Raw genomic sequence first — 23,689 nt, 5'->3', positions numbered from 1 at the left:
ACCAAAGATTCTGACTGTTATGAAACTACCATTTTGGCTGTGACACTATTACTGGGTTTTGCATATACTCGGAACATTAAAACTAGAAACAATCTTTTAAAAACTCCTGCAGGCTGACATCTGAAATAGATAGGGAATGCTGCATTTCCTTGTTTCCTCTGCCTCTTTGTATTTTGGTTTGGTTTGGTTTGGTTTTATTGGACCTATATGCCGCCCTTCTCCTAAAGGACTCAGGGCGGCGTACAACATAAAAACACATATAACAAAAGTTTTAAAAGATTAAATAGAAAATCCAATAACCTTCAACTGACAATTTAAATCAAATTTAGGATTAAATTAAAATTAACAATTTAAAATTAATAATTGAATTTATTCTATTCCGGCCAGGGCCAGCCCAAGACATTGGCATCAATGGTGGGGTTCAAACATTTTTTTGCTACCGGTTCTGTGGGCATTGCTTTGTGGGTGTGGCATGGCTTGGTGGACATGGCTTTGTGGGCGTGGCAGGGGAAGGATACTGCAAAATCCCCAATCCCTCCCCACCCCACTAACCTGCTTTCCAGCTCCATTCTCCTGTTCAGGGCAACAAAAGAAGATCAGCTGGGAGGCTGGGAGGCAGCTGGGGCGGGGCCAGCCTATTTGCTGGTTCTCCAAATTACTCAAAGTTTCCAATACCGGTTCTCCAGAACCTGTCATAATTGGCTGAATACTACCTCTGATTGGCATCCCTGAAGTATATCAGCAGGTAGTTCTTCCTGTGATCTACATTAAGGTATAATATCTATGTCATTAATGAAAGTAAGAGAGAAACCCAAAACAAGCTGTCCCACCCAAGCTTTAGAGATACTTGAACCAAGAAAACTTTGCTGCCTTTTTTATGTTGCCCAAAACCTTTTGTTTGGGGCAGCCCCCCCCCCCACACACAGACTCCTTAAAAGAAGAGTTATCCTTCCTTGAACTGCATATGACAATTCTAGAAAAGCCATGACATGCATGGCCCAGGGGCTGCTGGGTCTTTTCCACTATTTGCCAGTTAATAACCTACTATAACCCACTTAAAAGAAGCAATCATTCAATCTTGGTTTCACATTATAACAGCTGCAGAACTAAAAGACTTGGTTCACTCCATGGGAAGACATTGTAAGACCATCATTCACGCTAAAGGTTACCCAACTAAGGATTAACTGGCATGGTCATTTTTGTATATCTCGTTAGAAAATACCAACATTTACTATAGACACAACTATAGATGCCTCAAATATTCAGATAGTTTGCTTGTTTGTTTATTGGATTTATATGCCACTCTTCTCCCAAAGGACTCAGGGTGGCGTACAACATTAAAAAAAAACACGTATTACAAAAGTTAAAAAAGAAATTAGATAGAGTATCCAAAAACAAACCCAATTAATATGAACAATAACATTTTAAAAATTAGATTAAAATTAACAATTACATCAATCATTTATTTTATTTTGTTCAGGCCAGGCCGGTATAGTATTGTCTTAATCTAGTGATTCAATCAGAGCCTAACATTACACAGCATATGGAGCAAATGGTATCCTCTACTCAAAACAATTAAAATATTGGAGTGTTTCAATCAGTTTTTGTTTTTATAGACTTCGCCACTTCTTATTTTTGCCAAAGGCAGTATATCTGTAAGCTTATAAACCTTTTTTTATTGCTTTGCAGAGATTTAACAGTCCAATAAAATATATTACATTATCTGTTTCAAATTTGGGATTCAGAAATACTGAGTTGCCCTTGAAAGCTAATAGCATCAATGTGACTCAGTGAAGGAAAAAAAAATCTAAATGCAAGGAAATCTATTTGGACAGATATGTCATTTCAAAAGACAGTGCTCATCAAAAAGCGATGTGAATGCTTTTCATGCAAAAAACTTATGAACAGTAGAAGATCATCAAACCAATTTGAGAATATATCAGAGCAAATAGGAAAGAACGCCCACACAACACACACACACACACATACACCAGAGTAAGATATCGTTGCCTGAGTTCATTGCTTTAGACAAATTTTATAATGTTTATTCCTGATTTAACAAGTATTATATAAACACAAAAACTGCATCATTTTCAGATCTGATATTGCTTAAGTTTCTCTTAAATTAAATGTGCTAATAATTTAAGGCCAGAATATTGAAGCCTCCGAGGAATAACATGTTGTCAACTTTAGCAAACAATCCTGATTCCAACTTTATGTGTAATTGGCTAAGACTGGATCATGGGATGTTTATGATAGCCATTTCCTCTCTTGCTCTTAAGGTAGAGAAGAAGTGGGAGTGCCTGTCACACAAATGCTTGGCAAGTGACAATTGTCAAGCTCTTAGACCAGATAATTGGAGGAAGATTGCAAAAACCGGCATTTATCTGTAAATCACAGCTTCTGAATCTCATTCCTTAAAAAGAAAAAGCCACAATGCAAATGCATGAGAAACACCCTAAGGAAAAGTGGCATTACATTAAAACTATTTAAAAGAAACCGGGTAATTCTTCCTCTGAGCACCACGAGTTGTGTTTAGCCTAATAAAAGCCAGGCAAGCCATAAAAATGTAAATCTGAGGAGCCGTGAACCCGAACAGCAGAACGTGAAAAGGCTGAACTGTTTTGACTTACTTTCACCTCAGAAAGACGTTTCCATTCCTCCTGCTGTGTTGCAATTGGCTGACCAGGTCACATGACCTTGACAACTAAAATAGAAAAGCTTCAAAAGAGAGAGACTGAAGCAGCAGAATGCCGAGGAGGGAAAATGTGGACGAGCTTCAAAAATCTGTCTGACCCACAAACCAGATGGACCTGAACATGAAGAGTTTCCAAAAGAGTCCCTGTCACATTCCAATACACTCCCTGAGCAATATCTTTCTGGATCTCAACTTCCAGACTTATATTTGCCCCATCTGAATTTTGTATTGTTGTTGCAAAAGACGTTTCGGACGCTCTATCTCTTTATTGTCTCTCTGATGTTCATGGCAATTGTTACAGCTTAATTGCACAGCACTCCAGGAGAAGCTACTCAAATTACAATCACTCAGACTATTACAGTGATTGCACAAACTCATATTTATGTGGTCTACTTTTCTGCTTCTGAGAATGAGCAAATGACTAAACTTCATATTTAATATATGAATATTAAATATTCATCTTTAATATTCTATTACTATTAATATGAGTATTTAATATTCTGGCAATCGAATGCCTTATGCCACTAGACTTGAAATTCTGGACCTGGACAACCTAGAACAGTGATGGTGAACCTTTTTCTTATGGCGTGCCAAGTTTGTGCACATGCTATCGCACACACATGTGTGCCCACACCAATTCAATCCTCTGTGCCCACCTGCACATGTGTACAGAACCCCCCTCCCCTGCCACACATGCATGCATGACTCCTCCCCAGGCTCCGGAGGCTTTCCGGAGAGCAAAAACAGTCTTTACCGCCCCCCGCCCCTCCAGAGGCCCTCCGGAAGCCAGAAATGGATCATTTCTGAATTTCTGATTGACCTGTTGGGGCCGTTTTTGGCCCTTCCCAGGCTTCAGGAAAGTCTCCAGAGGCTGGGGAGAATGAAAAACAGGCCCAATGGGCCAACTGGAAGTTAGTTCCCGAACTTCCAGTTGAGGTAGATTGGTTGCAACCATGGAAGGATGTGGTTAATTTAGATACTTATACCAATTACAGTGATTTCCACCAAGGTTTAATCCTATTGGTCGAAGGGCCTGACAGCTCCCTATAAAAGGGCTGCTGTCAGACTCAACCTTCACTGGATTGTTCTTACTTGTTGTGTTATAATAAAGAGCTGTTGTTACCATTAAGCTTGTGTGTGCCTATCCATTACCCAATCTAACACTGGCGATGAAGGTGGGATTGGAAGACAACTAGGCGAACCAAAAAGAGCGTAGCGATCCAGCAAGTACACCCAGCCCGGAGCTCAGTGCGGCTTCGAGCAGTCATTTTTGAGCGGAAAACTGAAAACATCCTCAGAACACAAAATGGCCATGCACGCCCCACCGACTCCGTATGACCCAGTCACTGAGCACTGGGACTCATACATGATATGATTTGACTGCTTCCTCGAGGCAAACGACCTCATGGGCCTTTCTGAAGGCCACAAGAAGAACATGTTCCTTGGGTACTGTGGTCAGGAAGTGTTCGAGATGGCAAAAGACCTCTCTGAGCCAACACCTCTCCAATCAGTTGCCTGGTCCATGCTCCAGCAGCCGCTTAGAACTCATTACACACCTAAGCCATCCAAGCACGTTCGCCGGCATGAATTCAATATCAGGAATCAGAAGGAGGGCGAGTTGATTAACGAGTACGTTGCTGCACTCCGTAAGGCTGCAGCGTACTGTGAATTCAGAGACTTAGATGAGCTGATTCTGGACCACATAATATGCGGCGTTCGGGACATTAATTTACAGAGGAGGTTGCTTACAAAATCAAACCTCATCTGCAGATTGCCTTGGCATCAGGGCATCAAGCCAGGGCATCAGAATCAGCTGTCAAATTGACTGAAACTCTGCAGCACCAAAGTGCGCCCCAAGAAGCGAGGAAAAGCACACACGTTCATCACGAGGCTGCAGAGCCCGAGAGTTCTGAAGAAGAAGATGATGACAGCTGCCGCATGCCGGCGCACACTTTCAAACAGCATCTCCCACCTTGCGCGAGCTGTGGAGGAGACTATGTCAGATTGGCTTGCCCTTTCTGCGATGCAATCTGCCAGTGCTGCGAGCGAAAGGGGCACATTGCAAAGGTGTGCCAGAGCGAATTCCCTGCCACTGCCTGGCAGCCTAGAGGCGCACCAAGCCGCCAACCGAAGCCCAGCCAAGGGGCCTGGGAGAAGCCACCATGGCCCTCAGAGGGCGACGACAAAGTCAACCACCACACATCAATTGGACAAGTCCGCACCAGGCGGCCAAAATAACTGAAGGTCACTGTCCTCATTGAGGACTCTCCATGTGACATGGAGATAGACACCGGGTCATCACTGGCCATCATTCCGTGATCTGCCCTGAAACAGGCTATCCCTAGCCTCAAGAAGCAGCACCTTCGCACCCCTGACTTCTGCCTACGCGATTACCAGAGGAACAAGGTCCCCATAGTGGGCCAAGGAACCTTCCAGGTGAACTTCAAACAGTTCAGCAGGAAACTCCCAGTGACCGTGGTCAGTGGCTAGCTGCAGAGCCTCCTAGGGCTAGATTGGTTCCAAGCCCTGGGCCTAGAGGTGACCGGTATCAACGCCTTGAAAGACGATGGTGCTGAAGCCATCTTTAAGGAGTTTGAGGATGTTTTCGGCACCAGTCTGGGTAAGTATGTTGGGACCCCAATTTCATTTAATTTGGACCCAAACATAGCCCCAATAAGGCTAAAACCCAAGAGAGTGCTTTTTGCTCTCCACCCCAAAATTGACAGGGAAATTGACAAGCTCTTAGGCGAGGGAATCCTAGAGCTGGTTGATCATGCACGCTGGGAGACCCCTATAGCGACACCTGTCAAATCTGACGGGTCAGTCCGCATCTGTGCAGACTACAAATGCACAATTAATAAAGCACTACAACAAAGCGCCTACCCTGTACCCATTGTACAGCACCTCCTCCATTCATTAGTCCCGGGAAAATTTTTCGCTAAAATGGACATGGTGCAGGCATACCAACAATTGCCTGTAGATGGTGCTACGGCGGAGGCCCAAACCATTGTGACACACAGGCGTGCATTCAAATGTCACTGCCTGCAATTCGGTGTCAGTATCGCCCCTGAACTGTTCCAAAGCTTCATGGAACAGTGCAGTGGATTCCAGGAGTCGTCCCCTATTCAACAACATCTTGGTATCAGCTGCAAATGAGGCACAACTTTTAAAACGAGTACAAATAGTTTTGGCTAGAATTAGAGACAAGGGCCTCCATCTCAAAAAAGAGAAATGCCAAATTAATGTGCCAAGAGTTGAATTCCTGGGGTACCTGATCGATGGCTCTGGGATTCACCTGACCACACAAAAAATTAAAGCAATTCGGGATGCCCCCATACCTCGCAATCAAACCGAGCTGCAGGTGTTCCTTGGGCTCCTTAATTTCTACAGCATCTTTCTTAAACAGAAAACCATCGTTGCTGAGCCCCTACATCGTCTCCTGGATAAAAATGCGAAGTGATCCTGGGGAAAATCTGAGGCTGCCGCATTTGCCACAGTAAAATTATTCCTGTCGGCGGATTCGTTCCTGGTCCAGTACAGCCAGACCCTGCCGTTGGGGCTGACTTGCGACGCTTCACCGTTTGGCATTGGCGCCATTCTCAGCCACTGTATGCCCAACAGAACTGAAGCCCCTTTTGCATTTTACTCCAGGACCCTATCCGCCGCAGAACAGAACTACAGCCAGATGGACCTTGAGGCTTTGGCTGCTATGGCAGGAGTAAAAAGGTTCCACAAGTACCTTTATGGATGGGACTTTGAACTGATTACAGACCACAAGCTGTTGTTGTGTTTACTGGCTGGGGACTGTCCTATCCCAGTGTCTTTATCACCCCACATAACCAGATGGACTATTTTCCTGGCTGCCTACTCCTATCGCCTTATCCACCGACCTGGCTCCACTTTGGGGCACGCTGACGCTCTCAGCCACTGCCCGCTGCCTGAACTTTTTGCTGACCCTACCCCTGAGATGCAAGTCCTCCTCATTGACTGCCTATAGACTGGGCCTGTCTCATCCACTGACATTGCCCGTCACTCTGCAAAAAACTCCACCATCAAGCAAATTTTGAACTGGGTATGGAGGGGGTGGCCCAAAGGGCCTGTAGGGACTGATTTCAAAAAGTATTTTGCTAAACGCAATGAATTATCGGTGGTAAATGGCTGTCTACTGTGGGGGGACCAGGTTGTTGTTCCACCCAAACTGCACATTGCAGTATTAGAGGCTTTACATGTAGGGCATCCTGGAATAGTCAGGATGAAGTCTTTGGCTAGGAGTTATGTGTGGTGGCCTAACATGGACAGGGAGATTGAAAAATGGATGGCTACCTGCACACTCCTCCAAAGGCGCCCGCTAAGGAGTGGGAGTGACCTCAAGCACCATGGTCTAGGGTGCACATTGACTTTGCTGGCCCAGTTCATGTTGTGGACGCCTACTCGAAGTGGTTAGAGGTAGTCCTGATGACTTCCACAATGGCAGAAGTGGTCATCAAGGTGCTACGGAGACTTTTCTCCACACATGGCCTGCCCAACATCTTGGTCTCTGACAACGGGCCCCAATTCACAGCCATGCAATTCAAGACCTTCCTAGCAGCTCAGGGAATAAGGCATGCCCTGGTCACGCCATTCCATCTGGCCTCCAGTGGTCAGGCAGAGAGAATGGTGAAATTTGCAAAAAAGGCCCTCTCTAGGATGGGCCCGGGAGATTGGCAAACAAGGGTTGACCATTACTTACTAATTCAGCACATCATGCCCAGTGCCGCTACTGGGAGAAGCCCCTCCGAGCTTTTCATGGGTCGGCGGCTAAGATCCCACTTAGACCGGCTACACCCCAATTATTCTGCCTCATCGCCCCCAGACTCCACAAGCAAGATTCGGACTTTTAGCGTAGGGGATTCAGTATACGCCCACAACTATGCTGGGGAAACTCTGTGGATTCCTGCCACAGTGATAGGCATCACCGGCCCTCGCTCTTACCTCCTAGAGCTCGAGGACAGTAGGAATTGGAGAAGGCACATTGACCAACTCTGTGGCCACCTCTCCAACTCCACTCTTAGACAACCAGAGGTAACTCCTGCATGAGTTAGCCAAAGCCCTACCCAAACAGAGCAAACGCTCACTCCTTCCACAGTCAGCTCAAGCCCGAGGGTACTAGGAAATTTATCTGGTTTTGTTGCAGGCCTGCAGCAAGCTCCGAGCAAACCGACTCCAGATGCTCCAGCCGCGGCCTGTGAAAGGTTCCGGGAACTTCCACCAAGTAGAGCTGTGGAGCAAACAGGTCTGTCTGACCTGTCCAAGGAAACCCCTCCTACTGAACTGCGCCAGTCAGGCAGAACAACACAAAAGCCCGCCTACCTGCGTGACTATGTTACCAGTAGGAGTGTTCCATCTAAGAGGGGAGGGGTATTAGATACTTATACCAACTACAGTGGTTTCCATCAAGGTCCTCTGTTCCAGCAGGAACAGAGGTTTAATCCTATTGGTTGAAGTGCCTGACAGCTCCCTATAAAAGGGCTGCTGTCAGACTCAACCTTCGCTGGATTGTTCTTACTTGTTGTGTTATAATAGAGAGCTGTTGTTACTGTTAAGCCTGTGTGTGCCTATCCATTACCCAATATAACAGTTAAATTCTGAAACCTCCTTTAAAGAGATGCCCCATCACTCTTTAATGTCTTTGCAAAAAGCTATTAATAAGTCCATGATAGTTAAGTTTAACTTCCTATTTTAATTATTGGACCCGTGTCCCACCTGGTTGGTACTGGCCTCCTGGGAGGGCCCACGAGGCTGGCTACTGGGGCTGGTGAACGCTTCGCTGGGTGAGGGCCTTTCACCAACCGCCTTGAAAGAGGCGGTGGTGAGGCCCCTGCTCAAGAAGCCTTCTCTGGACCCAACGGAGCTAGCAAATTACCGTCCTGTCTCCAACCTTCCTTTCTTAGCGAAGGTTGTTGAGAGTGTGGTGGCTCAGCAGTTTCCGCGCCACCTGGAGGAAGCTGATTATCTAGACCCGCGCCAGTCCGGCTTCTGACCCGGTCACAGCACGGAGACAGCCTTGGTCGCGTTGGTGGATGATCTCTGGAGGGCAAAGGATGGGGGTTGTTCCTCCATCCTTGTCCTATTAGACCTCTCGGCGGCCTTCGATACCATCGACCATGGTATCCTATTGCGCCGTCTGGAGGGGTTGGGGGTCGGGGGCACCGTATTACGATGGTTCCGCTCCTACCTCTCTGGCCGGACGCAATGTGTGTTGGCAGGAGAGAGGTCGACCGCGAGGCCCCTTATCTGTGGGGTCCCACAGGGGTCGATCCTCTCGCCTCTCCTGTTCAACATATATATGAAGCCGCTGGGCGAGATCATCCGTGGTTTTGGGGTGAGATACCATCTGTACGCTGATGACACTCAGCTGTACATTTCCACCCCAAACCACCCCAACAAGGCTGTTGAAGTGATGTCCCGGTGTCTGGAAGCCGTACGGGTCTGGATGGATGACAACAGGCTCAGGCTCAACCCCTCCAAGACAGAGTGGCTGTGGCTTCCGGCTTCCCGGTTCAACCAGCATATGCCATCGCTGGCCATCGGGGACGACCAATTAGCCCCGGTGGAAGGGGCGCGCAATTTGGCGTCCTCCTTGATGCCCGGCTGTCTATGGAAGATCACGTGGCAGCCGTGGCAAGGGGGGCGTTCCACCAGGTTCGCCTGGTGCGCCAATTGCGGCCCCTTTTGGACCGGGAGGCCTTGCGCACAGTCACTCACGCGCTGGTGACGTCTCGCCTGGACTACTGTAACGCTCTCTACATGGGGCTCCCCTTGAGGTGCACCCAGAGACTGCAGTTGGTCCAGAATGCAGCCGCGCGGGTAATTATGGGGAGATCGAGGTTCTCCCATATAACACCCATCCTGCGCGAGCTGCACCAGCTTCCTGTGGCCTACCGGGTGCGCTTCAAGGTGCTGGTTACCACCTTCAAAGCGCTCCATGGCACAGGGCCTAGTTACCTGCGGGATCGCGTCCTGCCCCATACATCCCTGCGACCCGTCCGCTCACACAGAGAGGGACTATTCTGGGTGCCGTCCTCCAGAGAGTGCCAGAGGGCGGCGCCCAGGAGTAGGGCCTTCTCTGTAGTGGGCCCCACCCTTTGGAATGACCTCCACCCAGACATCAGGACAACAACCGACCTTCGCTCCTTCCGTATGAAGCTGAAAACCTACCTGTTTCGACTAGCTGACCTGGCATAATACTACAACCTCTCCAGCCCAGGGCATTTTTAATTGGTAATTTTAGTTTTAAGGGTTAATTTCACTGGGGTTTTAACTTTTTTAGGTATTGTAACTTATTTATTTATTTTTACCTCCTCTGTACACTATATAATACTTTTGTACGTCGCCCCGAGTCCCTGTGGGGAGAGGGGGCGACTAATAAGTTCAAGTAATAAATAAATAAATAAATAAATAAATAAATAAATAAATAAATAAATAAATAAATAAATAAATAAATAAATAAATAAATAAATAAATAAATAAATAAATAAATAAATAAATAAATAAATAAATAAATAAATAAATAAATAAATAAATAAATAAATAAATAAATAAATAAATAAATAAATAAATAAATAAATAAATAAATAAATAAATAAATAAATAAATAAATAAATAAATAAATAAATAAATAAATAAATAAATAAATAAATAAATAAATAAATAAATAAATAAATAAATAAATAAATAATTAAATAAATAAATAAATAAATAAATAAATAGTTACTGTTTCTAATATTTGTTATTGCTAAATGATTATTCTCACTGCTGTTTTGCATATTTTCCTGCAGACTAAGGATTTTTGAAAAGGTTAACTATTTGGTAAACACCTGGAGAATAAATTGGATAAAAGTAATTCAAACAGAATTAATTTAAAACTTACTCATATTGAGATTTATTTTAAATATTTAAATTTTAAAAATGTACAAAAGCATGCAAAATTCTTAAAGATACACACCAACAAAATGCATAACAAAAAGATGATTTAGGAATTATAAATGGATCTCCAAATACATTGACTGGTTTTTCAAAAGGCATTTTTGTTGTTGTACATTCTAAAACAAACAAACAAAGCCACTTAATTTCAATGTGACAAGTTGTTGAGACTTTGGGAAAAGTGCAAAGAAGAGCAACTAAGATGATTAAAGGCCTAGAGACTAAAACATATGAAGAATGGTTGCAGGATTTGGGTTTAGCTAGTCTAGAAAAATGAAAGACTAGAGGGAACATGATAGCAGTATTCCAGTATTTGAGAGGCTGCCCCAAAGAGGAGGGAGTCAATTTATTTTCCAAAGCACCAGATGGCAAAACAAGAAACAATGGATGGAAACTAATCAAGGAAAGAGCCAACTTGGAATTAAGGAGAAACTTCTTAATAGTGAGGACAATTAACCAGTGGAACAGCTTGCCTTCCGAAGTTGTGGCTGCTTCATCACTGGAGGTTTTTAAGAAGAAACTGGACAGTCACTTGACTGAAAAGGTATAGGATCTCCTGCTTGAACAGGGGGTTGGACTAGAAAACCTCCAAGGTACTTTCCAGCAGTGACGTGCGGTGAGGTTTATGACTGGTGAGGCACTGACACAGTGCTGAGTTTCAAATATTTTTAGACTTGTGGACTTCAACTCCCAGAATTCCACAGCCAGGCATGCTCAGTTCCAATTTAAAGCGACAGCATTTGTTTTTCTCCTTTGCTCCTTCTTTCTTTTTCTTTTTCTTCTCCTTCCCCTCCTTCCTCCCTCTCTCCCTTCCTCCCCCTCTCTCAAACACACACACACACACACACACACAAGTTGGATTGGATTATCTCTCCTACCCCTTCCCTCTCTCACTCACTCTCAAACAACCCCCCCACACACACACAAAAGTTGGATTGGATATCTTTTCCAGTGGCTTGAAAGCAGCTCCTCTGCCATCCCCCCCCCCATTCCCCTGCTGCCTTTCCCAAACACCTCCACCATTGCAAATGCAGCCTGCTGTCTGGGTGGGAAATGCCTGGAACACAATAAAGCCCACCCACCACCTCCTGCTGGCAGGCTGGGGTGAGAGGAGAGGCAGAGAAGCCGGAGGGGAGCCGATCCGAGCCTTCCAAAAGAAAGAGGCTGGGGGGAAGTGTGTGTACTACAGCATGGCTCTTTGCCTGGCTTCCTGCCTCCTCCTGTGGTCTCCTCAGTGCTCGCTTGTGCTCTCCCTCCCCAAGTGTAGTTTGATTGCAGGTGGAGCCACGTTGCCTTTTCAAACTTGTAATCAGTGAAGCTGGGCTAGATTTTTATACAGTTTTATCCAGCTGTGTGTGTGTGAGAGAGAAATGAATGGGGGCCTGGGGAGGAAGTCACTACACTTGGGGAGGGAGAGCACAGTGAGGTTAAGCAGAGTCATCCACGGTGAGGCAGCAACTAGCTCAGCTTTTTCCTTTTACTTTTTTTTTTATGATGAGAGTGGTGAGGCTGTGCCTCACTTGCCTCACCTGACTGCACGTCACTGCTTTCCAGCTCTATTCTGATTAATTGTATTAGCAAACTCTTACTGCAGATCACATACAGGTAGTCCTTGACTTATGACTGGTCACTTAGCAACCGTTTAATGTTATGACAGATTGGGTGTAATTATGATCCAGTTCTGAAATTCTGATGCCTCCCTCCTGCAGTCATATTGTGCGCTTGGCACCACAATATCCCACAGTCACATGACCGTGTTTTATATTATTTTTGTCTAAATATGACATTTGTTTCTAGTTTTTGCCAAAATTGATCCCTTGTGAACTATTGCTTTACTTAACAACTGCAAAAGATCACAACAAAAATCATAAAAGTGGGTAGGTTATGTGGCTTTATGACCCTCGCAACTTACAATGATGATGAGCAGATTCTATTATGGTTGTAAGTCGAGTATTATCTGTATAGCTTTCAAGGGTAATATGATACTTTTTAGCCCATCCTTATTCCTAAACAATCCATAGTTCTTGATAGAGTACCAGTTATCTTAAACAATATTAATAACCCTGCTGATACCAGCCTAAATAAAACAACCATAACAGGACAAGACTAAACCACATTGATCTTCAACAGCATTTTGATTACAACCATCCAATATTAAATGCAGTCTAAATTGTATACAAATTCTTTTTTTTCCATATTAACCTCAATTTAAGAAAATACAAAAAGGATTTCATATTATTTAATGCAATTTTCCACTGATTTACTATTCAAGCTTGTTATTCAAAAGTCTTGATAAAAACCGACATCAAATTTACCAATTTCTTTCATCTATAGTTAATAGAATGCTCTCTCCTACTTCTGAAAAAAGCAGATAGTTTCATTTAGGAAATGATTTTAAAAACGTTAAGAAAATGCTAAAACTTACCCCAGGTCTTAGAACAAACAACTCTCTATTTCTTATACGTCTGCTTTTTTGCTTCTCTCAAGATGGTTAGCTCCCCTTATTTTAAATACAGTAAGCAACTATTTCACCCTTGCTAGGAAAAGATTAAAATTCTATTTTCTATTTTTTTATACATTTCAGTAAAATCTCATGAAAATATAATATTCCTACTGATCATTTAGCATTTTTCCCAAGAAAGAGAAAAGCAAAGAACAGTAGCTTCAGATAATTTAAAGTATCTATCCAACCAATTCTATGTCGGCATGTATGTAAACAGACCTATAATCCAAAACACAGCAACCACTAGACATTTATCTAGATTCAATTTGCTTAGTAGGTAGCTAAATATTTATCTACTATATAAATATCCCAAGCACCATCTAGCCAAATGAAAGCTAAAATGTTCACATGTTGAGTTTTGGGGTATCTGCTTATGATACTCTACCTTTTGTACAGGAATCAAAGCAGTGATGGGTTGATAAGATTAGCCCAAAGTCACCCAGCTTCTATGGTAGAAGGTGAAGTTGAAAAGCACCTTCTCTTCACCCATTTAAAAAAAATGTTTGCTCATTAGTTGAAAGTTAAGCTTTCCCTTGCAGTTTCATTGAATTCAGTGTAGGAATTAAGCTTAGAATTTCAAATGTTGCCACTCAAATAAATTGAATTCATTCTGCTGCCCCTTTAGAATGAATTAATTCACAAACAATTTTATATTATAGATAACTGAGCAGTTACAGTAGGCAATTACAATAGAGAACTCTGATCCCCTATCCAGGGCTTTTGAGATTGCTATCAGATCTTATTTTGAATCTGTCACCTCTGTCCTAGGCCCATTGCACACTGCTGTTTGTCTCTATAGTTGCTTACAGAGAAATTAATTCTTCTTCTCACTCCATCCATAGATTTCTGAGACAGAAGGATTCTAAAAGTTTCTAAAGCATGCTGGCTTGGAAATTCTGAGCATTGGAGTCCACACAACCTGAAGTTGCCAAGACTGAGAAACATTGTTCTAGAGGTCATTGCATGCATGCATGTCCATGTATCCCCACAGATCTGCTGCCACCAGGGAAGAGAACTGCAGAATTCCAATGAGAAAAGAATATCCCTGTGCAAATCTGAGATTGCAGAAATAGGGTGATTGTATTTATTCCCCATACGTTATACAGGTAGTCTTCAGTTAACAGCTGCCCTGTTTATTTATTTATTTACTTATTTATTTTAGGAAATTTATATGGCCACCTATTCGCACATGGCAACTCAAGGCAGCTTACAAGAATATAAAAACCTCATATATAAAACAAACAATTAACAAACTGTTTAGCTAAGTTAAAAAGGTGCTTCAAAAGTTTTTTGATTGATTGATTTAATAGGCTTCTCAACTCAATGTCAGCAACTCTGAAAATTGTAAAAGTAGCTTTACAATATTTATAGTCCTTGCCCTTACAACCATTGCAGTGTCCCTAGGGTCAGGTGCTCTGGTTTTGCTAATTGTTTTCTTCCAAAAGTGCCACCGGAAAAATTCCAGAAATGGTGGATAAAATTTCAAATATCTAAGCTTGAAATATTTGTGGAGGCATTAAATATGAATCAAAATCACTCGCAATGTTTGAATGTGCAAATAGCAGGAAACTACTGCTCGTATTTAATATTTAACTTGACCACACTTGATGTTATCCAACTGTGAAGTTCCCGGATACTTGCAGGCTTCCTCCTGACAGTTTACCCAGTTTTGGATTTCAATTTCATTACTGTTTATGCCCTGTTTATTGCTACTGCAGCACATTTCTCTAGGCCAAACTCCACTGCTATATCTGTACTAAAAATTCTTAGTGTTTGTCAAGTTTCTTCTACTGTTTTACTATTGTGTTGGGGCCTTCCATTTTCATAAATACTTTTTGGAATCTCTTCCAGTTCTGCATCCCTGAATAATTTATTTCTGGTAATGAATCTGCTTTGATCTGCTAAATGTTGTTCAGTGATAATGTCCCGATAAATTCTTTTTCACGATTCAAACATTTAAGGATGCCCACTTTGTATATTGTGATTTATAGTAGGCGCTGTAATGTTACAATTTTCAAACACAATATACTTTTGTCTTGTCTGTGTTTGTTCTTCTAATCATCTTACAGGTCCAAGCCCTGATTGCTCAGCCATGCCTCTTGAGTCCTGTTGCCCACTTGCTAACAGATGTCTAGAAACTCTAACATCTAATGCGACTGATCCTTTTTCCATTTTCCATTAACCATATTAAATGAGTCCATGGATACATAGTCTGACTCTTTTGCTAAGACCTGTCTAATGTGGCGATCCTTCTGGAAGAATATACTACCACCAGCATAGCTCTCAATCTCATCAAAACCTCCCAAGCCTTGCCCCCCCCCCCGAACAAGGGTGTATCCATGGAGGGGATTGTTATTATGATTATTATTGGGTGCACAGTCAGCCAGATGTTTAGACTGGGTTTGACATTTTTAGCCACCTATTGAGTCCTTCCCAAGGACCTGGGATAGATGATGTTCTTATACAATGGTATTAAAAGTATCATTGCAGGATGTAAGCTGTTCCAAGTAAAGGTGCCTTTTGCAATTGACTGATGGTGATTTTGTCAATGCTGATTGTGTTCAGGTGGTGCTCCAGTTTTGGGGGAATTGCTATTGAATATTGTTATATTACTATTGGTACTATCTTTATTGTTGTTGTATTATATACTTTATTCATTAAACATAAAACTCAGCCAACTGAACATTCAAAAATGCATTACAAATACCATTGACTGGTGCTAATAACTGATATGATTTGCTGCCAGCGTCCTAGGTATCAACCAAGTACCTTCTTAAAATATAAGATGTTCCAAGTAGCACAGTTTTTTGCAGTTCCGCTGATATTATTGCAGGAAGCTGCAATTTGTTGCTGTATCTTATAAAATTCTTGGATATGGTGCCAAGTGCCCTGATGTCAATGGGCATAATATTATTAGTATTAGTATTAGTATTAGTATTAGTATTATTGATTTAATTTTCAATTCATTTTACAGTCTGGGACTGGTAAAAACATAACAGTTCAAGTCCTAACCAAGAACCTAAATGCTACTAAGGTAACATCTGAGTATATAGGCAGTTCCAAGTAAGATGGTTTTCTGCAAAGTCAGAATAGTCAGGTCTGATAGGTTCACAATTTCCATGCATATAGGCAATCCCTTGGGTATTGCTCTGAGCAGTGACGTGCAGTGAGGTTTATGACTGGTGAGGCACTGACACAGTGCTGGGTTTCAAATATTTTTAGACTTGTGGACTTCAACTCCCAGAATTCCACAGCCAGGCATGCTCAGTTCCAATTTAAAGCAACAGCATTTGTTTTTCTCCTTTGCTCCTTCTTTCTTTTTCTTTTTCTTCTCCTTCGCCTCCTTCCTCCCTCCCTCCCTTCCTCCCCCTCTCTCAAACACACACACACACACACACACACACACACACACACACAAGTTGGATTGGACTATCTCTCCTACCCCTTCCCTCTCTCACTCACTCTCAAACAAGCCCCCCCCCCACAAAAGTTGGATTGGATATCTTTTCCAGTGGCTTGAATGCAGCTCCTCTGCCATCCCCCCCCCATTCCCCTGCTGCCTTTCCCAAACACCTCCACCATTGCAAATGCAGCCTGCTGTCTGGGTGGGAAATGCCTGGAACACAATAAAGCCCACCCACCACCTCCTGCTGGCAGGCTGGGGTGAGAGGAGAGGCAGAGAAGCTGGAGGGGAGCCGATCCGAGCCTTCCAAAAGAAAGAGGCTGGGGGGAAGTGTGTGTACTACAGCATGGCTCTTTGCCTGGCTTCCTGCCTCCTCCTGTGGTCTCCTCAGTGCTCGCTTGTGCTCTCCCTCCCCAAGTGTAGTTTGATTGCAGGCGGAGCCACGTTGCCTTTTCAAACTTGTAATCAGTGAAGCTGGGCTAGATTTTTATATAGTTTTATCCAGCTGTGTGTGTGAGAGAGAGAAATGAATGGGGGCCTGGGGAGGAAGTCACTACACTTGGGGAGGGAGAGCACCAGTGAGGTTAAGCAGAGTCATCCACGGTGAGGCAGCAACTAGCTCAGCTTTTTCCTTTTACTTTTTTTTTTCCTGATGAGAGTGGTGAGGCTGTGCCTCACTTGCCTCACCTGACTGCACGTCACTAGCTCTGAGGGCTCCTGTTACTATTGTACAACCATTGATTTCTTCCTCTACAGTTGCTCAACTTCAATTTGCAGATCACTGTATTTTATTTTTTCTAGTTGTTTCTCTTCAATTTGTGCATCATCTGGCATTGCAATATTCATGAACCAGACTTTCTTTCTTTTCCACAATAGTGATGTTAGGTGTGTTGTGGGCCAGATATCTCTCTGTTTGGATTCACAAAATTGTTGACCTGTTCCATTTTCAAGAACTTTGTCAATTTGGCATTCCCAATTATTTTTGCTGTATTTGAAACCAACTTCTGGCAAAGCTTCCAATGCATGGTTTTGGCAACTTAATCATGATATTGTAGATAATCAGTTTGTGATATTTTATTGATCATTGCAGTCAGCCAGATGTTCAGACTGGGTTTGGCATTTTTATCTAACCTATCGAGACCTTACCAAGGACCTGGGATAGGCAAATCTGAATGTTTGACTGTATTCAGATATCATCACAGGATGAAAGCTGTTCCAAATAAAGCCACCTTCTGCAATTGACTGGTGGTGAATTTGTCAGTGTCAATGGTGTTCAAGCTCCAGTTATTTTGAGATTGCTCCCAAGGTGCCTATTACTATTGGTACTACCTTGCTTGCTTTTGCCATAGTCGTTCTATTTCTATTTGTACGTCTTTGTCCTAGTTACTTGCGGGATCGTATTCTGCCTCATACATCCCTGCGACCAATTCGCTCGCACAGAGAGGGACTCCTCCAGGTGCCGTCCACCAGACAGTGTCGAGGGGCGGCGCCTAGGAGTAGAGCCTTCTCTGTGGCGGGCCCAGCCCTGTGGAATGACCTCCCTCCGGATATTAGGACTACGTCTGACCTCCGCTCCTTCCGAGTTAAGCTCAAGACCCACCTATTCCAAGTAGCTGGCCTGGCTCAACCATGATCTAACTATATCGCTCCTGACGGGTTTTTATTAGTGTAATTCAATTGAATTTATTTATTGGGGTTTTTAAATATTGTGACTTTTTAATTGTTTTTTATCTATCAGCCTACCTCCTCCTTGTATACGTCTTATATACGTCTTTGTTATATGTATGTCCTGTCCAGATTTGTATTTGTATTTTGTATTTTATTTGTTTTATTGTACGCCGCCCCGAGTCCTTCGGGAGAGGGTGCGGCTAAGAAATAAATATTCTACTCTATTCTATTCTTTGTATTTTGTGAACTTCTCCAGTTCTTTCTCTTCTATTCTGCTGTCTACAGGCACTGCCACATCCATTATCCAGACTTTTTTGTCTTTCTTATTGATAATTGTTAAGTTCAGGGTGTTATGTGGCATGTACCTGTCTATCTGAATCCTGTCACTCTTGTCTAATTGTTTCCTAGGCAGCATCTGTCCTTTTCTTTATTCAAGGCTAATAAGGCATTCCATTACAACTACTCAGTGAGTTATAATAGGGCAGGAAGCTGTGCAACATTTGTACAGTGCTATGATTCTCCTGCCATTTGATTGCATAGACTCCATTTCATGTGTTAGTTAAACATAACCTCATAAAACCAAACACCTGAAAAATTATTACTTCTCCATTCTCACTGTTAGCATTCACCCAATGATTTAAGTATGCTACTGGGAATACATTCATGCATATTTTTTACTCCCATCTGTTCTGCTGAAACAAGAACCTACATCTTCTATTAAAAGATATGTGCATGTGTTTGAAACCTTTTTTCTAAGTCACTTCCATGTGTGGACCATATTGGAAGTTATTAATTGTCTAATGCTGTGATTATAATGGATATTTTTTAATTCCACCTAAATCATTTAGTTTTCATTCCACCTAAGTTAAGCAGCTAAAAGAATCTATTCCCACCTACACTTTGCCATGTATGCAGAGATAAGCTGAAAGGGATATATTTTGAGGGAACACTTTCATTGGCTACGGAAAATGTTACCTTTTTGGAGAGGTGTTGGAATAGACTGCAGAACGATATGAGTTTTTTTTAAACCCAAGCTTTATTAGGGCAGGAAGCAACACAAACAGCAGCAATAGATTAGTATGCGGGTGAATTAAAGAACATCTTGCTCTTCTAGTCACAATTTATCTGTATTGCATAAGAAAATTTCACTCTGCAAATGTGCTGAATCATCTCACTAGAATTTAGTCTTAACTGCTGGTCTATATAGAACATAACATGGAAACTCCAAAACTAGGAGGTGAGACCATTATAGGGGCAGGACAAACAGTTGTCCCTGTACTGAATTTTGTAGCTACCAAAGCTTCCAGGTTTGAAATCCCCCAATGACTGCTTTCTTGCAACACAATATTTAATTTGATATTGCAGATGGCAGTGGATATATCTAACTTTGGACTTAGAATCTAAGCACCACTGGTTTTTTTGTGGTGGTAATGTGAAAAACCATTATATTTTGTGGAGTTTAATGACATATTTCAATTTCTCCTTCATATTAAAAAAAAAGTCTAATGGTTTGGAACTTATTCTAAAGCCAACCGGATTGTTTTTGATCAAAGGTAAAGATTCCCCTCGCATATATGTGCTAGTCGTTCCCAACTCTAGGAGGGAAGTGCTCATCTCCATTTCAAAGCTGAAGAGCCACCGCTGTCCCAAGACTTTGCTGTGGTCATGTAGCCGGCATAACTAAACGCCGAAGGCACATGGAACACTGTTACCTTCCCATCAAAGGGTCCCTATTTTTCTACGTGCACTTTTTACGTGCTTTTGAGCTGCCAGGTTGGCAGAAGCTGGGGCAAGTAATGGGAGCTCACTCCATTACACGGCGCTAGGGATTCCAACCGCCAAACTGCCGACCTTTCTGATTGACAAGCTCAGCCTCTTAGCCGCTGCATCCCTTCTGTTTTTCATTCTTGCTGGCTAAATAAAGGAAAAGGCAGAATGGAATCTTCCCATAGCTGTACATCTGAGAAAGTCTGAGACTTTTGGTTCCCATCCCAGAGCCATGTGAGGCCCAGTCAAGGTCACATCATGTAATATCATGACTATGGAAGCAGGGGCATGAAGTCACGGTGCCTGGTTTTGATTTTAAAAGAACCTTAGGTTGTCATTTGGAAGCTTCTGCACAGAACCTAGCATTAAGTACTGTAGAAATTGGCCACCCTTGGGTATCTCTGCTGCCATTATTAAGGAGCTCCTGAAAAACATGTAAGAGATTTGGGTATCATCTTGCTTATTGGTAAGTATGCTTATTATATTATGTTTGCTTGAGTTAATAATAAAGCTTAAAATCTCTATATTAGCTGCTGTGGTTATTATGTCTGGATCCCTAAGAACAAATTGCCTGGGCATCCAATCAGTTGCCCCAACACTTGGCAAAAGAACTTACTTAAATACTTAGATGGTAAACTATCAAGCTGATTGAAACTAGACTGGTAATTATTTTTAACAGCATCTTGGGAAAAGGCAAGAGCAAACTACTTTAGAACTATTGCCAACACGTCCAGGAATTTGCCAGGAGTCAATTCAATTCAAGAGTTTTCAGTTCAAAAACAAAACCTAAAATAAGCTTCTACTAAGCTCACCGCATCTATTCTGAGTTTCAAAAAAATTTCCTCTCACACCCTCTGAAATGATGTGAACATTCTGAAATGCCCTTTTTACTACCCCCACGGGCCAGAAAGTAATAATAGAAAGCAGACCCTGCCCAGACCAAAATCCTTTGCCTGTTTCTGTTTCTATGATTTCAGACTATAGGTACTTTCAAAGTACTGTTTTCTCTGCACAGCATTTTTAGAGAAAGCCTCAAGGCAAGTTAAAATAAGAAAACCCACAGAACACAGAGAGTTATTGCAAACCAACCAACCTACCTACCTACCTACCCCCCGCCACTCTCTCTCTCTCTGAGGATCCATCAAATGGTTGGACTCAGCAAAAGCAGAAAATAGATACTTGTTCAACTATCAAAGTGCCACCACCACCACCCCCAGGATTGGGGAAATGACGTGTTTCTATCTAAATTATGATAGTTTTTGTACATTTTCAGTGATATCCAATAGCCGGTGATGCATGCTAAAGATGTCATTTTTTAAAAAATACACAAGTGCTTACTCATAGTAAACACAAGAAAAACGGCTGTAAAACGCTCTTCCACGTAATACCAGAAACATTTACGCAAAACATACTTTCTAATTAAGTATTGTATTGCTTTCAAGCTATACTTCTAACTACAAAGTTCTTGTCTTCAGCCAGAGGATTTCCTGCCTTCCCAGAGGACAGAGTTTTGTTTCATTTTATTGCTTAACCTTTGAAATTGTCATGCACTTTGTTCTAAGCTCAGACCAGTCATAGACAAACTTATGAACTCCTCACCAATAAGATATATGAGGGAAATACTTCAAATGGTATCCATAGGTCTTCAGATATAGCAGGCCAAAACAGGCCAATTTATAAGAATCTGGAGTGATATCTGTGTTTGCCGGTCTTCAAGCTTTTTTTAGCCAACACCTCTCTCCCAATAGAAGGAGCAATTGTTATTATTATTGAATGCACTGTGTAAAATTAGCAAATACATAGGACCAAATTAAATGTGATGGAGCATGTATCTGTCCATTTCAACATAAAGCTGGGGACAGCTAGCTAGGTAGAGAAGGAAGATAAGGGGACTTTCTGTTAAAGGTGCAAAAAAAACAGCTTTCTGTTTTTTTGTACTACTTTTTTTGTAGCTTTCTGTACTATGATTTGTAGAAATGAGTTTGAAAAAATGTTGTTAAAGCAAACAACACCTCTACATTTGAGGGAAGGGGAAGGAGAGGTCCATCCTAAAGGCTAAAAACTTTGTATAATATACAGCCATACAAATGGAGGTAGAATAATGAAATAAACAAATTTTCTTTATAAGCTCTAGTGCATATTCTACGCCTGACTGCTATTACCTAAACAAAACATTTTACATTCGCTTTTTTAGAGTTCATTCTGATATTTTCATTCTAGTTTGTGACAAAATTTACTAATTATATTTCAGTTTTCTAACACATTATCTGGCCCACCCACTTTTGTGTCATCTGCTAATTTGTTAGTCCTTCACTTCCCTTTTCATTCAAGTAATTAACAAAAACATCGAAGAGTACAGGAATTTGGAAAGAACTTTGTGGTGACCCATTGTCCCCATGCTCCAGTTTGATGAGGAACAGATGATAACATCATGAATATGATTTTTGAACCAGTTGTAGATCTACTTGCCATCTAGTGTATGCTTAACTATCTTACCAATCAGAATACCATGGGCTACTTTGTCAAATGTTTTACTGAAATTAAATATATTATGAGGGGCGATTAAAAATTAATGTCTTTGATGTAATAATGATACTCTTAAAGGTTCTGACATGTCCGTTAGCATCTGTTCTGCCACATGCCAGACATTAATTATGAAAAAAGCTATACTTTATAAAAGGAAAGTTGCAGTGAGTATTCATCTGTGTGCTTTAAACTATGTGATGTAATTGAATTTTTGACCACCCTCCAATTGAAATTTGCCATCAAATGCAGATTGTTTATAATAACAACTATGTTGATCTAAATACTAAAAATCTCTGGGCCAACCCCCCCCCCCCATGAACCAGGATGAGCTGATTTGTCTTATCAAGGACAGAAAAAGTGATCTTTGATAGCAACTGACAAGTTTCATTTGAGAAAGGTTGATGGACATCAAGAACAATTGATGGATCACTCAAAGGGAAAGTGCTGTCAGACTTGACATTTCACATATTCACATAATATGTGGGTCATATTAAGTTCTTCAGTAGGTTTGTCTAAGATGAGTTCTTCATATACTAATGGCAAAAATGAAAATTTCTAGAGTTGAAATTTACTGGAAATTATCATACCCCAAGCATGAGGGTGAAAAATTTTTCACAGCATTGTGAAGCAAAACAACAAAACAGGTTCATTACTTTAAACCAGAAATGAAAAGTAAGTTCATGTTATATCATCATGCAGGAAAAAGAAGCCAAAACTTAGGCTTTGGCAGGAAAGCTGTAATCTTTGGTACAAAGTATTGTTCATATGGATTCCCTTAAACCTCACTCCACTGGCTACTTCGTTAGTTGAATGCCCAGACATAGGAAGACATGTAAATGACCCCACAAAAAAGATGCCAGACTTTGAACTACCATGTCAGCAATAGGATTCACACCACACATGGCATCTGCTGAGATACTCTGTATGAATGGGACGTACTATCCTCTCTCAGTGTGACTGTGGGCTACCCAGGGGTGGGCTTCAAAAGGTTTAGCAAGTGGTTTTCTGCCTGGTTGCTGGGTGGACATGGCCCCCTTGGGTGTGGCCTAGTCGGCCTCCTACACCATGGCAGGGGAGCATTTTTGCCCTCCCTGGGCTCCAGAGCCTTTCCTCGAGCCTCCAGGAGGGCGAAAACGGCCTCCCCAGGCTCCAGAGGACCATT

At 42.2% G+C, this 23,689-nt stretch overlaps 1 protein-coding gene across 3 annotated transcripts in view; it reads right to left on the bottom strand.

Annotated features, from left to right (window-relative positions):
• The window catches only part of ESR1 (estrogen receptor 1), a 271,225-nt gene that overhangs the window by 230,662 nt on the left and 16,874 nt on the right, over window positions 1-23,689 (bottom strand). The window contains exon 1 of one of the 3 annotated variants that reach the window (XM_081945655.1): window positions 13,549-13,626. The exons of 1 other annotated variant lie outside the window; for it this stretch is intronic. Coding sequence is in view for 1 of the 2 variants with exons in the window: in XM_081945652.1 (XP_081801778.1) it covers window positions 553-726 (174 nt within the window). In the remaining variant the exon portion in view is untranslated. Of the gene's footprint in view, window positions 1-552; window positions 742-13,548; window positions 13,627-23,689 lie in introns of those variants that run through there. One more of the 3 variants, XM_081945652.1, reaches the window with a different exon arrangement.

The sequence above is a fragment of the Natrix helvetica genome (assembly GCF_964273705.1).
Source record: "Natrix helvetica genome assembly, chromosome: 2".
In the NCBI taxonomy this organism is placed as follows: Eukaryota; Metazoa; Chordata; class Lepidosauria; order Squamata; family Natricidae; genus Natrix; species Natrix helvetica.
Note: the sequence above shows the minus strand (reverse complement) of the source record. Positions and strands in the feature narration are given on the sequence as shown.